The following is a 17076-nucleotide window of genomic DNA, read 5'->3' on the forward strand; positions in this document are numbered from 1 at the left end:
GTTTCTACACAAGAGTGTCATGCCCAGAAATGTCCCAAACACATTTTAGAATAATAAATACAGGTAAAAGCTGCACGAATTTAGCGAAAGACATAGATTGCCAGTGCATCATAGTTATGACTTAGCATGGTTATTTTATAATATTTTCAAGTAAAAAATCTTACATAGTCTGCCTTTAACACGGTCTCATTATCCTACACCCAAACACTCCTGTGAAAACACAGTGCACAGCTGCGGCTTGATTTATGGCAGAGCACCTTGCTTTACCACACAGGATAATATTGCTCAGACTGTGCCACAGAGAATAGCTGTCCAGAGTCACAGGGTGCCGACAGTCCACACGTGTTCTATCAAGAGTAATGCAAAAGCCTCACCGGCCCACAGCACAAAAGCAACAGCAGACAGGACTAGCACACTATCCCCTGAGAAATATATTTCCTCGAGGATATGTCACATTGTGAAGGGCAAAAATGTGCACAGGAAGTGGCCAGGGATAGAGAGTTCAAAAAAGGAAGGTTTTAGCTTCAGGGAAAAGCAGAACAATAGCGTTAAATAGATTAGAACAACAGAACCGTTTTCACCTAAGATCAAAATGTATGAAAATGTCAATTAATATAATTCCTGAACTGGTGAGGCCGTGACAGAATGTGAGGTAGATTCATAACCGTTCAGAGGTGGTTGACAAGTACTGAAAATTACGTAAAGCCTAAGTACGAAATGCATAGCCAGTGATTCACATAAGCAAGGGTTTGGACACAACTCATTTGCATAAACAATCCCCTTTCTGAGTGCATTCAAACTATTGGCTAAATAAAACTGAATTTTATTGTATTTTATATCTGTTGAAAACTCCATGTGTATTCCATTATAAGAATTGTACTGACGTAACTGAACCAGACTGATGGTCATCTCCCTCCCCACCCATTTCTTCTAGTGTGTTCATGGCAAGTGGAGCATGTGTCACACTCCATTATTATGTCATTGTGCAATGGGAAGAAGGAAAGGGAGAGAAAGAGAAGCAAAATATGAGCGCACACATACACCATACACAAGTGTCCTAACGAGCCCCCCCCCAAACTGTTTGTCATTTGTATTCCTCACTATAATTTCTAATATGGTGTAAATTGCCCTAGTTAAGGCATCTGCCAGATAAATAAAAAAGAACAGTGAATGCTTCTGGCAATGTTTGAATTTGTTCTGCTCAATTCTGCTGTGGAAAACAATTCATTTGATCCAGGATCGCTTAGTATTAAAAAAAAGGACATGAATAAAGACCAGATATAGCAAATTGGGAACAGCTATACTTACGTTATAACTAAAACAGATACCTAATTATGTGTGGCATAAACTGTTTTAATTCCATTCGCTGGATGAGCTTTATGCAAAAACAGCATCCATACACATGAAACATGCCTAAACTCAAAACCTTTTTCCTATTCAGCAACTGGTAGTTTAAAGATCCAAAACGAGATTAGCACAAGCAATTCCTCAGGCGGATAAAATAAATCCCCATCGTTCGAAATAATTTACCTCCCCTCCAGACACTTAGGGCCAGATCTACTAAGGAATTAGTCACAGCGCAAAACATTCACTATATTGCAGCTCTGTTGCGGTCACAGATAGTGACACATTAACAACCAATCTACCAAGACTTGCTATAATTACCCAATCAAATACATTCAAAGCCCTGATTCACAATTTATCAGTATCATTTTATTATCTGAATTATCAATTATTTTATTATCTATTATTTTCCGGCTACTGCATTGTGTATGTATGTCAAAGAATTTGAATGTATGTAATTGTAAACAGTCTTTTAGTGACTAACAGGTCGCATTGTCTTGACATAGCATGCAACTGACTGATGGTACTAGGGTATGCAACTAAAGGAGACCGAAGCTGATGGCAGACACAACAATGTCATATCAAATTGTTTGTTTTCTTGAAAGGCAGTCGTGTATCATGTTAAAACATTTTTAAATTACAGTTTTTGAGAAATAGAAAGACCACTGACAGGCGTCCCCAGGGAGGATTTGATATGTTGGAAATTTATCATTTCTGTTGTCAGTAGACTATTGATTAATCAATTGATTGGATTTGTTCAACTCAGACCTGATCCTTGCAAATATATTGAACTCAACTTTAAGTTTAGGCTACATGGTGACGTGACATCACCTGATACAGCTGTTTAGATCGAGAAACATTAGACAGGAACCGGAACAGAATAATGTACAGACCTGTGATAGATTTTCACTGATATAGGTAAGCCATGAAAAACATAGATTAAAGACTTTATCATATAACTTGGAAATGTATTGAATTACCTTACTTTGAGTTCACTTTTAAAGTTTCTAAGAGGGTTGGGCATACCCCCACCTTGCCACCCACGGGATTAAATGTAACATTTCACTCCAGGTACTTTCGGTCAGGTTGCTAGCGAATGGTACAGTATGTTCCAGAAATTTCATTGTGGTGTGTAATCATAGCCAAGGGATGGAGGTTGTTTGCATTTAAAATGATTGATCTATCTCTGGTAATATTTTCGGAATTGAGCCAAACATGAAAACCATTAGTCATTTCCCCTACATATGAAAAAGAGTGAGGGATGTAGGGAGAGAGGTATAAAGGGTTTGAATCAAAAAATGATATTGATTTCATTTCTATTCATCCTAATTTACTCTAATGAATTTTACTTTTCCTACTCTGCATTCGGTAATGTGGACAGCACAAATAAGTTAGTAAGTAAATAAAAAAATGTTTTTACTAATCCACACAAGTGTTTTTCACTACAAAATGCATGACACAGTTTCTCGGTTTGCAGGTTTAAATCAACCATATCAGCATCCACAGAGAATACAAAAGCATTCTGTAGATAACTTTGCTATACTTAGTCACCTTGGCCCACTTAAAACCCACTACAATCATCTTTATGAGGCCAAGCAAAAATGATTCATTTCACATAAAAAAATGAATAAAGGGGAAAAAAGCAACACTGCAAAGCACAAGGGGCTTTGAGCAGGATATATTGGTGTGACTAAAGGTGGATTCTTTCTGCCGAACAGTGCACTCTGTGCAGTCCCAGAGTGAGAACAGTTCTCGGTTCATCGGGATCCTCCAATGATGAGTTACTGGCAACATAAAGTTTACGGTCTCGGGTGGACGGAACACACTCTCTCCCAGTGCTGCTGTACACAAGGCATGGAACCTCTGAAGTAATATAGATGTTTGGCCCCTTCCCTCAGTAGCACTAGTAGAAGACAAGGGCCTGAGCTTATAATCTAGAGATGAGTGTTACAGTTCCTTTCAGGGACTCAAATAATTTCACTCCCTTCACTAATTCACTAAACGGATTTGTTCACAGATTCGTTCACTGCTCTCATTCAGACTCTCATTCTCGTGAGTGAGAACAAGAGTCGTGCAGTGACTGAAAATTTTTAGCGAAAATCCAACTCCACTGACTCATTCTTGAACTGGGTCAGGAATTTGAAATTGAAAAACTGCTCAGAAACGAGTCACCTACTGTCCTTTGTAGGTGACTTGCTACAGAAGCGTAGTTTACACTGGTATTGTGCTATTCACAGATCTTTTCAAAATATTTAGGCTAGCCTGAATTTAAAAATAAATATATCTCGTCATGTTCAGGATTTACTGTTAGTTTGTTAGTTCGCAACAAGAACAAGAACCTTTTTTCCTCCCTCCCTATTCTAACACTCCCGCACCCTCTATTGCCTGGGGTAGGCTAATAAACAATCAAAAAACAAAGGCGTTCATAAATAGTACAACCCTCTTTCCTTTTCCTTCCCTCATTTTTTTAAAACAATGAACTCTAAACTAATATTTTTGTAAATATCGTATCATACTGTGTCTTTGGGCAGGGTCTTGAAGTGTGAAGAGTTCCTGGTGATCACATATTTGTTGCGGCCAGCTGTGACAACGAAGCCCTTCACAAAGATCACTCTGGCAAAAGGACAAAAGGGTTTCATTTTAGTAAAAAGAGCACAATATTTAGCAGTGTGGGAATTTCTAATAAACACAAAGCCTTATTGGTAGAGATATTATATCAATTTATCAAGCAGTGCTCATAAAAAATCCACATATCCGCAAAACATATCTGACAATCTCACTGCTAATCTGCACTGCAGCATGTTCGGTTGCTTCACGTACTCGTTTCTCCATGTTGCCACCGCTTTCAGTTCAGGGACTGTTGCCTTCAGTGGCACAGGCAGAGAGGCTTGGAGAGCACACCCGACTCTAGAGGATCCATGTTGTCATTGGCTAATGGCTACTACAGAGCCCATTGGTGAAAACTGTTAAATGGAAGTAGCCGCAGCATCAGCGAATGGCTGATTTGCGGCTTCGGAGTTGAACCAAAGGAACAAATCATTACATGGAGCTGAGTCAGTTAATTTCCTTCACCCAAAAAAATGTGCCCAAAAAGAACAAAAAGACACACCACTACAAAAGCATGTCATGAGAGTGCTGATCTATGATCAGTTATCTGAAATTAAAACTGATGAGAGACGACACCTCCTGCTGCTATGGGATGTTTTATGAATAGAAGCCTGTTCATCAAGGTGAACATTAGCAAACTTTTGCCAACATATTGAAACTTCTTTTCGAATAGTTTAGTTTGACACTAGATAGCCTAACATTCTCCATTGTTAGCTTACTGGACAGTCAGAAAAAGGCAGTGAAGAACAAGCAGGAAGTGTTGCCAAAGAAGCTGCTTCTGTGTATTGTCAGAAACTTATAATTCACCATTTGACCTTATAATTCTGAATTGCTGGGGCTATAACATCTGGGCTTGGACCAGAATGAGCACAGAGAATTCCTGAGCTGTGCCATGCATGCAGTCACTGTGTCATTTGTCCACATCCACAGATCATCAGTGACATAGCATTGAGGGCTAGGGTAATGAGTGTCATCTCTCTAATGAGCAGTACAGCACTAATGCAGTGACGATCCACCACTGGCATGTTGTCTGGCCCATGCTCCTAGTAGTATTAGTATAGCTAGTATTCCGCTGTCTCTTCCGCTATGGCGGGTGAAAGTACGCGGATCAGCCCAGCATATTTGCAGCTCCCGGAGGAAATGAGGTGTAGCCGGAGGAACCTTTATAAACCGGGGTTTTGCCGTAGGGGCAGCCTCTGGAGCATCATCTAAGCCTACTGTGTCTCGCACGTTGAATGGGGCAGATTGATGAGGTGCAGAGGACTGCACTGGAGTGCGTGTGTGTGTGTGTGTGTGTGTGTGTGGGGGGGGGGGGGGAGGTTAAGGGAATGCAAGTAGGCTTTCTGCTGTTCTTTTTCTGAGGTCAGCAGAGGCCATCTTTCTTTCTGTAGCAGGAGGCACACCCACAGATTCCTTCAGATTTACCCATTTGTGCTTGTGGCAGGGCTCCCGAGTAGCGCAAACAACAATTTCTATTGAAATACATGGGAAACACGCTCTCTCTAATTGGGTTAAGTGTGGCGTTCCCAGGAAGGAATATACATTGCACCACACTTCCCGGGGACACCCATTTGGTCTGCTGCCGGTGACACCCCTTTGATCTGCTGCTGCTGTATATCCTTACAAACAATGATTTAACTCCATAATAATAATAATAATAATTAAAAAAAAAAAAAAAAAAAATAATAATAATGCCTGCATTGCAGCAAGGAAAATGGCTTAATATTTGTTCGGATGGAGAACAATAAGGTCTAATGTAACCAGTACCTCTGACAGAACAATTGGCCCTAGTCTTGCCCACCCAGTCAAAATGGTCTAGAACTGCCACTGGGTTTTGTTCAAACAGCCAGTCCAATGACAGGATTGGCCATGCATTTAATTGGGAGTTTACTCAGTTTCATTTTCTCTGTGCGTAATTTATTATAGGACACAAAATGAAAAGGAATGAAACGGATGGCGAGCTGGTTTGGTTTAGGCTACAGATAGCTAGCCTAGCCTACATGATATCGTTGCGATTAACTTCACTTGCACCTCGCCTGAGCTGTAATTCTCATCACAAGTGCAATCACCAGCTACTTTCATGAAGTTAATCCTCTGTGTATTGTCCACAACGTGTTGTTGTACTTCTATCTGATATTTCAGAATGAAAAATAAGCACAAATTGAAAACTTAAGCCGCCGCCTTCAGGCTTTGCTTCCAGAGTCACCGTCGTCCTCAGCCTTTGCTCCCAGCCTGGCCTTCCATTCCCCGTCGCCCTCGGTCGCAGCACTTCACGTTCTCCTTCAACCGCAGAGTATTTTCGGTGCTTTTCACCCCCGCCCGGTCCCATAGGTGCGGAGGGACACAGACGACTCAGCAGATGGCCAGGTGTTGAGGAGTGACAGGGGACAGGAGCGGCTGGCATGGGGCCCTGCGTCAGCTGAACCAGATGTGACTTCTTAAAAGACAGACAGGATCACAGAACTGCGGACAGGATCCTGGCCAATGGGTGGAGCCTCTAGCACAAGCGCAGACTCTAACCAGGTCACTTGTGCTAATCAGACCAGATGGACTAGGTTAGTCAGGACAGAGACAATTAGCAACAACAAAAAAAGCACCAGAAGGGTTTGTTACAGCCCCCTGATTTCCTTTGAAGAAAAAGAGGGGAACACAAGGTTTACCCGAAGAGCACATCTGAGAACAAGGGGAAGAGACTGCATCCCCATTCATCTCCTTAGGTGTGAAGCAGTGACACAGGGTTGTCCTGACAGCAGACTGTGCAAAAATTAACATCAGCACGTGACACAACTGACACCTCCCCAACCCCACCCTCTCTCTCATTCACTCTGGCACTGAGAGGGCAATTTCATTCCTACATTCAGTACACAGAGCTTAGACTGGATCTCAGACTTTCACAGTCCCAAAGGTCACAGCTGAAACCCTTCACTTTTCCAAGTGTTTTGTTGAGAAAGATCTGAACAAGCTATGGTACGCAATAATACAGCGTTCTATTAATAATACTTCATTCTACTGATAATATAAATATCGCAGTCTATTATTGGGAGAGTGGCCATATTAAGCCTTTAGGCCCAGTTGTCTATTATGTTGGGAAAATGAAATAATGTGATGACAGTATGACATCAGAATTTGTTCCTAGTGAATCCCTCGCATCTCCTAAACAAGTGAATATTGTATTGTGAAAAAATAAAACAAGGCATGCTAATTCTTTCCTTTTTTATATTTCCCATGGATAGGAGGCAAGGCTGTAGATGACAACAGAAATAAGACCGTCAAACATGGCAGTCTCAGACTGAGGATCTTTGGCTAATTAAATTACGTTTAAAAAAGAAAGCCACACTAGATCCGAAACAAAGCATCTGTTTCCTCCACTGCCACATGTAATTGATTCTTTCAAACTGAAAACCGTATGGCACCATTAAGGACTGCTTAATTACCAGCACAGGTGGCCAGAGTGTTGTGCCAGACACGCCAAATTCATACACAGGAAAATGAAGAACTGTATTAGTCTGTAAGTCTGTATTACGTCTGTATGAACACAGTATCTACGAATGCCCCTTGTTGTAGAATTTTTCCATCACAACTTTACTCACCTTCCCTGACAAAATATGGAATATACTGCTAATGCACTGACATAAAATATATTATCATACATTAATAATTATACTGTATATTATCAAGATCTTCAATACTTCACAACGTATGACCAAATATAAGTATTGCTGCTTTCAGTGCCAGTATTAATAATCTATTGCAGCATATTCCATTTCTGTTAGGGTTTATCCTTTCAAAGTATTTTTTGGTTTTGGAAAACAGAAACATCTCAGATAGACGGGTTACAGCTGTTACATTTCCTGCATGGTGGAGAGATCAAAAAGTAAATGTACAGTGCAATTTGCTGCCAGCGCATTTTTATTCATTACCCAGTTAAAACAGTTACATTCTCACGATGAGACTGCCACATGTCAATCTGGGTGAACTTTTACTTTGGGACCTCGGGAAGGACAGAGAAAGGGTTTTCTTTTTTTTTTAACACATGGTTGAATCAACAAGGAAACATTTGAATTTCCAGGAATTAAGTCCCTGAACATTGAAAAAAATGTTTTTTTTCCAAAATATTACAAAATTTAGAAAATACCATTTCAGTAATGATTAGTAACACCTGCAGAAAAAAAAGTTTTTTTTTTTGGAGGAAGTGGGATTCCGGCCATCCCCTGAGATGAAACCATTTTTATTCCCTTTCTGCGGGTGAATAGCCTCAACCCCTGTCGCAGATGTGCAGTAAATAAATCTACCTTTGTACAAATAACTGCTATTGTCAATATCCACCCAATCCTCAGTTAACAAATAAAACCTCAAAAGACACTGGGCATAAACTCTAAAGACATCAGGTAAAAAAAAAATTAATTGCAAAGTTGCTTGTCTATGGCATTAAGTATTCCTGCCAAAAAATGTAATTCAGTTGCAAAAAAACCATGTCCATGTTGTTCCTTTAACGCTAAAGGTTTTTTTTTTTTTTAAAGTGTCAGTAGTTGTCATCAAATGTATACGAACTGAAGGCCAGCCTAACAGCCATGTATAAAGTCTACTAAGCAAGGAATTGTGGGGGTGCACAGGTGTAGTCCAAAAAGGAAGTGCAAACAGTATCTTGGGGAGAAAAGGGAGGGAAAGGAGGGGAGGTTGGTGGGAAGGGAAGGGAAGAGTGGGGAGGGGGGGGGGGGGGGTTGAGCCCCCCCTCCTCTCTCAAGGGGCGGAGAGGGGCGACTCTCTGGAGGGTGACCCGCTCAGGTCCTCGGGGGGGAAGACGGTGAGCGTGCAGGCGCGGATCCCGCCCAGCGACTCGGGCAGGTCGAACACCTTGTGCCACTCGTCCATCTCCGGGTCGTACTTCTGCACGATCTCCACCATGCAGCGGTTGTTCCAGGAGTAGCCGCCCACCACGTAGATCTTGCTCTGGAAGACGGCCACGCCCACGTCGCTCTGGCCCCGCAGCATGGCGGCGATGGGCGTCCACAGGTCCAGCGCCGGCGAGTAGTACTCGCAGCTCAGCACGTCGTCGTAGTCGCTGGTGCCCCGGAAGTGGTTGCCCCCGATCACGTAGAGTCTGTCGGCCACCGTGCACATGCAGTGCAGCCCCCGCACGGTGGTCATGGGCGCTTTCTGAGTCCACTTGTCTGCTTCTGGGTCAAAGCACATCAGTTCCTTCTGGAAAGTGTCGTGTGTGATTCCGCCTGAAATGCAAAGCAAACGGATACGCTCGCAAAATTGTTTCTGTTATTCTTATGACTAAACAAAAAATAAATTACTGCGGCTCCAGTTTAAATGAGTTAATATTGCAAACAATGCATGATCATGACCTATAATTGGCCACTGGTGTATAAACCGATGCCGGAATTCAACTCTTATGTATAAGTGCACTCTGTTGAGCAGACAGTTAGCATATATTACTAATTAGCTCAGGGCTGGCTTACACAGAGCACACAGAAGCCTCCTGTCACTAGCAGGCACAGCAGTTTGTTTTTTTTGCAGCTTTAGCAATATACCCTCTCCCTTGCAATCCCAGTACCTGCATTGGCAAGATCTCAAACTCACTGCCAGCCACCATTCCCTCCAGCTAGCCTCTCATACTCTTCCTTCCAACCCATTTTGAGGACAAGAAGGAATCCACATCTAGCGCCAGTTAAGTATTAAGCCCTATTGAGTATTTTAAAAAGCACAATACACAAATATACAAACACACAATCACTTCATAGAAATACAGTCACAATCACAGCCTACATATTCATACACGCAAATGCATGAATACCACACTGCATAAACTGCCTTGTGTATAGTGGTGACACAGAAAAAAGACAGGATACAATGCTAAAAGCAAGGGGAAAAAAAAAAAAAAAACCAGGACAAGTCCACAGGGAAGGCTGGAAATAAAGAGGAATAAAATCCCAGCATGCATCTGGGAGGGAGTGGAGGAGCGAGCCAAAGCCCACCCCCCCCCCACCCTGTGAAGCTGCGGGGCACGTGCGAGGCGCAGGAAGGATCCGCGGCGCACGTGGAACTGCGCGGGCATCGCAGCGCCGTCCGCCGGCTCATTAATCTCGGCAAATACAAACAGGACCGTTTTTAATCACCGCCCCGATGGACCCGATCTGTTTTCACTACGCCTCGCGAGTTCATACATCAAACATCAGAGGACGCAAATGAAGAGGGGCTGATTTACTGCGTCGGGGAGCGCGTGTTGAGACGAATCGTAAAAGCAAAAATAAATAAATAAATAAATAAATAAGTCGTGCTCTACTGAACGGTGACCTTAAACTGCATTTAAGCTGTCCGGTTAAACATTCTCCAGACTACAAAGACACGGCAATAAACAAGCAGTGTTACGGAGAAAAATAAAAACATCACAAAAGAGAAACACCTTCTTCCAAAAAAAAAAAAAAAAAAAAAAAAAGGTTTTGGGGGAAAAATAAAAAACAGAAGAGCTGGCAGATGGGCATCAATGCCACTTTTCAAATTTTTGCAGGGATTACATGGATCCTAAAAGGAACTGCACAGTGGTCTAAAATAAAACATTTCTGACGCACACTGATCAAGAGGGACAATCACAGAAAACTGAAAAGAATCTAAGGAGTTAATCTAACTTTTGGAGTTAATCTTGTTGAATGAATAAATAATTTCACCAGAAACAAAAGCACACATCTTTTCTTTCTAATAAATTCATTTAACCCACCAAAAAATTCCTTTGCACACCATTGGAGATTGAATTGCCACGGTTTAAGGCAATGCTGCACTAGGTGCCACAGAACGCCATTCGCCCGGCTACAAAAAAACCAAATCGCTGCACTGGCAGATAATCAAAATTGACTCTTTGAAAGTTTATTCAGGTGACAAATCTGGACTAGTCTGAAGTAGATTGAACTGGTTCGCTAGAGGCAGACAGGTAACCTCCCTCCATCTGAGATCTTGTGGTTTATATTAGCTGTACACAGTAGCCATATGCAGGTTTAATTCCTACAGTCCTAAAATGATGGGACCAGCTTCAATATCATTCTCTGTTTCCATCTCAGTAATACAGGTACGCATTGGCCCTATACATCATACTGTGCATACTTATGTTTTGTATGTATGTGTGAATATGTATATGCACGCATGTCCACACTCTGCACAGTAGACAAGTGGAGTCTAGACAAGTGGAATAGTCAGTTTTCTTCAATAACTTTTGTTTTCACGTGGGCAAGTGTGCTCATAAGATAAGCCATTTCATATCTCAGAAGGATAAATGTAAACTTCCTGAAGCATACAGGCTAACCACATCTTCAGTTCCACTGCTGTCTAAACTTATCATACATGGCTGATCTTCCCCCATTTCCTCTTACACACATTACACCCTAACCTTTTGATCTATTAAGAAACCCATTTAGTTTAATAATAGACCGTGCGTGATGATGTGGTATGCATCTATAACAGAGTTTGAAAGGGATGAAGTCTGGGGGTTGACAGCTGAACACAGTTCAGATACTGAGCTCAGCCTAGTGAATTAATGCCACTCTTCTGAGTAACACAGTAACACCACCTACACACACCTCCTTCTCAGTCCTGTATCAACCCTGCATTACTCATAATTGCAAAACTGTGACCGTCCATCTCTGTTACTCACGTTCCGTGTGCGTGCGCACAAGAATCCATATCTCAGCAAGGTACAAGACTCATCTTCTAGGTACAGGAGACGGAAGGTACCACAAAGCGAGACAAACACGTGCAAAGCAGACAAAGTTCTGAAAGTGGTTCATATACAGTGTGCCCCTGTCCTTTTACTGTTCCTTCAGGAAACAACAACCAAAACAGAAACATGGATTCAAGACCTTAACTGATTTAAGGGTTACATAAAAAACTACATTTCCTAACATGCTGTGCGTGGCACGATGACAAATGTGGCACTTGCAGACGGCTATTCCAGCAGAGCTCACTTATCTATTACTGTAGACTAGAAATATCTGAACTGAGGCATATTTCGCCATTACTCAGTTTTAGCGGGTACTTAAATTGTATTGTGATGCAAGCAAAGAAACAGGAAGTAATGTATACCAATTGAATAGAGAAAATTAGCCAGCTTCTGTTCCTGTAACATATGATACAAGATACAAATCCCTTATGCTCATTTTTACTCAGGGCTAGGGCATCCTGATGTTGTCAAAAAGTGAATGTCATGTGAAAAAACTGTCCCGCGAGCCATTTTGTGCAATCACCATGGCATCCGGTCAAATGGTGCTCTCTCGCTATCGGAGAACTTCACATAGACTTCAGTGGTAGTGGTGAGGCAAAGCAATGGAATCAGCAGATAAAACCCAAGGTGCCATTCAAAAACAAATAAAAGAACACAATTTTGCCTGCAACATGAATTATGTCAGGGGTTTCTACAGGAGCGGCCACAGGTAACCCACCTGAAATGTACATGAAGCCCCCGTACACCGTGCCCGCATGTCCGTAGTGAGGTTCGTTCATTTTGGCCACGTACGTCCACTCGTTCGTCCTCGGGTTGTAGCACTCCACCGTAGCTGACACAGGACAAAAAGAACGAGGGGAAAACGGAGGACAAAGAAATAGAGGGCAGCATTAGCAGAAAGTAGGCCAAGTGGGGGAAAACAGGAATAGCCACAAATGAGGTCCTGCAGGTTTCTTTGTGAGAAGAATAAAACGCGGATAAAGTAAACCGTAGAGATGGCTACTGTTTGCAAGGGCCACTGAGCAGGAGGTGTGAGGGTGGAGAGTGGGTGGCCCACTCTTCAGAGTTTCCTACAGAAATGACCATAATGGCCAAAGACAAGCAGCAATATTAACTTCTGTACCTTCTGCCCTCATGCAAACACACAGAATTCAGATACAACTTATAAAGCCCCAAACTTGGGTTATTTTGTGTTTTTCTCCTTTTTCCTTCCCATTTTGTCACCACCAATGCATTTGGACATTGGACAGCTACAATTTCTGCCAATAAAAACATCTGATCAATGTAGCCTGTTCAATGTAGCCAACTGCAGGATACTCGGATACACAGGCAAAATGGGATACATAAGGAAGTGCTAGTCTAGCTTCTAAAGAGTAAACAACAACGTTAAAGAACATCTTTATTGCAAAAGCACGTGCCATTTTAACTAGGCTACCTTGCAAATGCCATGTTTTGAAATGAATGTTAGCTAGGTCTATAAGTCGTCTACCGTGTATACAATAACCTTAGTTTAATCAGTTTAAAAATATGACAAACACTTTGAATTTATTTGTAATTCATGGTAAAGGAAAAATGGCTGAATCTATTCCTATGTGTTCCTTTGAGCTCGGGTTTCTCCTCAACCCGAGGAGAAAAGCCATTGTGTTGGAAAAAAAAAAAACAACAAAAAAAAAACAAAAAAGAAAACAAACACCTGGGTGGACTGAGTCCATTCCCTATTGAGCACCATCTGTACTGTCTCTGGTGAACACAATGAGGCTGTCCTTAGTTGCGCTACAATTCCAAGAAAACAATCTGACTGCCAAAGCACCATCTGAAAATCAAAGTTTTTTTTCATACAGCACGCACAACACACTCCCACCCCCTTTCATGCCAGTGTAAAAAATGATTCAAAAGGGATTTCATGCCAAAAGTGGCTGAGCCCTTTTTTGTATCAGAGTCAGCGTGCACATTTGAAGTCGATGTGAAGCCTGTGTTCTCTGAGGGAAGCCCGTAAACCGAGGCTAACTCAGCCTCAGCGCGAAAGATCCAAGTTGAAATGTTTTAATAATAAGCACGCCATTTCAACCTATGATGAACGCAGACACCCTAACACCCTACCCCAAGATCTCTTCACATCATTAAGCAGCCAGTGTAGAAAAGTGTAAATGAGGACAGTCTAACAAGCAAGAGAAGCATGTAGCCTCTTACTTCACACGTTCTGAACCTAAACATTTCTTATGAGTGTACCTTTTCCTAAATTCCTTAAAAAGTATTCTGGTAACAGAACGTTGTAGTTTTTAAATTATGTTAATAAATGAACGAACGAGACTGAATTAATGAATGCAAATGAGTGAATAAATAAATAAAACCACTGTATCAGCTCAGCCACTGTGTGCTATGCTCACGATAATGGTAAAGTAATGATATGCCCCATTTGGGTGCTTCTGAGAACAGCAGTGGTGTAGAGAAGAAGCGAAGGGGTTTTTAGGCTACATAAAAACGGAAGCTTTCCTTTCAGGGTTAGGGCCCCTGAGCAGACTGGGGGCGTGCTGCAACGGGACGCCTGCCAGCAGGCCTCCAGGCATTTTAATTACACACATTCCAAGGGCCGTTCCTCCGTCCACCACACCCCCTAAAAACCTGACCTCCATCCACAACAGCCCCCGTGTCCCCTGCTTCAGGGACCCGCAGTGGTGAAATGAAGAAAAGCCCCCCGAAATCTGTGTCAAAGTCATACGACTTCCTGCAAAGGCAAACCAGACTCGCGCCCACAGCTCGGAACTTCAACGGCCTTCGCACAACCTGAAATGAGGGCTGCAGTGACTCACGCAGGTGACGAGTATGTACACCGTTTTTGTCTGCTCCAGATATTTTGGAGTGTTTTATTCAGCTATAACAACGCCTTCACAGCAGGGCAGGAACCAATACATCAGTCCACTCACACGTCACTGAAAAAACATATTGACAGGGAAAATGTATCAAAACATAAGCTGGCGCTTTTGTCCACGGTTATCAACGACTAAGGGCCATTACTGCCCTAGTACTCAAATCCAACGGATCACATGCTGTCTGACTGATCACAGTTTTAGATGAAATTCCACTTGATGTGCCAGTGCTTTCCAATGGAAAAAAAAAAAATAACAAGTGAGTGTCAAGGGTACCAATTGACCTAGAATACCGTACAATGCACAGCACAGTTCTGCGCTGAAGCAAATTTGTGTTTTAAAAAAAGCACCTTAACCGACACGGCAGAGTACGTGTTCCAAAGACGTGCAGGCCTTTCCGCAGCTGCCCGACCCCCATTACCAATAGAATAAGAGCTGTGGGCTCCCATGCAAGCCGCTCCACTGAAACATAAAGACGGCACTAATCGACCAATGTCAGTGGAGGCGCTTAAGTACGACTGCGATGCGTAGCGCTGCTCCGCAGGCCCGAGCCACACGCACCCTACAAGCTTCGCGAGGTTTCCCCCCGTACGCCAGTGCCCCGCGATGCCCACTCACCCAGCTCGCCCGCCGCGTTGCGCCCGCCCACGGCGTAGAGGTGCCCCTTGAGGGCGCTGAGGTGGAAGAAGGTGCGCTTCTCGTTCAGGCAGGAGACCTGCATCCACCTGTTGCAGCGCGGGTCGTAGCGGAACACCGTGTCCACCGCCGTCTTGCCTTTGGTGTCGTAGTTGCTCTGGCCGCCCACCACGTACAGGAAGTTGCCGATGACGGCGATGCCGTGCTGGTAGCGCGGCGCGTCCATGGGCGCCAGCGCCTTCCACTCGTGCGCCTTCTCGTCGAACAGCCGCAGCTCCTTGCTGACCACCAGCTGCTGCCGCAGCACGCCGCCCAGCGTCACCAGGTGCGCGCTGTCCGAGCGGATGGCCGTCCTCTCCGACTGCATGACCGGCTGCATGTAGGGCATCATCTGGTAGTTGCTGGCCTCCAGGAGGAGGTTGACGCAGGTGTTGTTGGTGCGCATGAAGTCCACCGTCTGCACGTGGTTGATGAGCTCCTGCGGGCTCATGAGGGGGAAGCGGATGTTCTTCATCAGCTTGGCCGCGTGCTCCATGCGCCCCTCGTCGTAGCGCAGCCAGCGGCAGGCGGCCTTGAACAGGTCCAGCTCGCCGCAGTGCTTCAGGCTGTTGCTGGAGAGCACGAAGGCCAGCCGCTCGAAGGGCAGCTTGACGAACTCCCCCGTGCCCAGCAGAGAGGGGAAGTTCTTCAGGATGAAGTCGTTGACGTACTTGTCCACCTCCGTGAGGTTGTACGCGTTGGCGATGCGGCCCACCTCCACGCAGTTGTCTAGCGAGACCTGACCAATTAAGAAAGCAGTGAGGAACGTCTTGCATTAAAAGGCCATTCTACTCTCCCTTTACAGGCACAGACATTCAAGACTAAAGAACTAGTGAACTGGATACCCCATGAAAGAAGGTAATAAAAGCTATTTTGAGTATACAGTAAAAAAAAAAAAAAAAAAACATGAATACATTTAATTAATGAAACATATATATGGTGTCCTTTAGAATCCACACACCTGAACAGAGGGGCCAAGCACAGGGTTTTAGTGCCTACACTGCACTACATGGCTAAAAGTATATGGACACCTTACATCCAACATCTCATCCAAAACTATGGGAAATTAATATGGAGTCGGTCCACCCTTTGCTGCAATAAAAATCTCCACTCTCCTGGGAAGCCTTTATACTAAATGTTGAAGCATTGCTGCAGGGATTTGCTCCCATTCAGCCAGAAGAGCAACAGTGAGGTTGGGCACTGATTGGGAGATTAGGCCTGGGTCGAAGTTGCCTTTCCAACTGACCCAAAAATAAATTGATGGGGTTGAGGCCAGGGCTGGGTGCAGGTCATTCAAGTTCTAGTTCCACACCTTTCTCAACAAAACCATTTCTATATGGACCTCACTGTGTACCCGGGGGCATTGCCATGCTGAAACAGGAAAGGGTCTTCCCCAAAATGGGGAAACAGAATCGTCTAGAATGTTGATTGTATGCTGTAGCATTACGATTTACCTTCACTGGAACTATGGGGCCTAGCCCAAACCATGAAAAGTAGTCCTAGACCAAGGGGCAACCAGATACTTTTGGTCATATAGTGTATTTTCACTGTGACAAATTTTATAGTCAGAGCAGAAATATAACAGAAACACAGAAAGGACAAATACTACTTTGATGTTTGGGCAATATTTGACACCACTGATCAAGATTTCACACAAAAAAGGAAACAAAAAAATACTGAATAGATTCACTTGCTATAAATGTATACACCAGGGCTGCTCAACCCTGTTCCTGGAGATCCATCGCCCAGTAGGTTTCTTTCCAAACCTAACAAACCATACCTCCCTCATTCAACAGCCAGAGATTTCCTTCATCTGCTATTTAGTTGTTTTTTTTAAGCTTTTTTCTTTCTTCTTTTACGAGAAAG

At 43.4% G+C, this 17076-nt stretch overlaps 1 protein-coding gene across 7 annotated transcripts in view; it reads right to left on the minus strand.

The window, feature by feature from the left end:
• Positions 1-7839: 7839 nt before the first annotated feature.
• LOC118236536 (kelch-like protein 13) overlaps positions 7840-17076 on the minus strand; it is a 48907-nt gene continuing 39670 nt past the window's right edge. For 6 of the 7 annotated variants that reach the window (XM_035434996.1, XM_035434997.1, XM_035434999.1 and 3 more), the window contains 3 exons: positions 15154-15949; positions 12387-12500; positions 8692-9179 (listed from right to left, as the gene is read on the minus strand). In XM_035434996.1, the coding sequence (XP_035290887.1) occupies positions 8692-9179; positions 12387-12500; positions 15154-15949 (1398 nt within the window). Of the gene's footprint in view, positions 9180-12386; positions 12501-15153; positions 15950-17076 lie in introns of all 7 variants that reach the window. The other variant, XM_035434995.1, reaches the window with a different exon arrangement.

The sequence above is a fragment of the Anguilla anguilla genome, chromosome 9, assembly GCF_013347855.1.
Source record: "Anguilla anguilla isolate fAngAng1 chromosome 9, fAngAng1.pri, whole genome shotgun sequence".
NCBI classification, from domain to species: domain Eukaryota; kingdom Metazoa; phylum Chordata; class Actinopteri; order Anguilliformes; family Anguillidae; genus Anguilla; species Anguilla anguilla.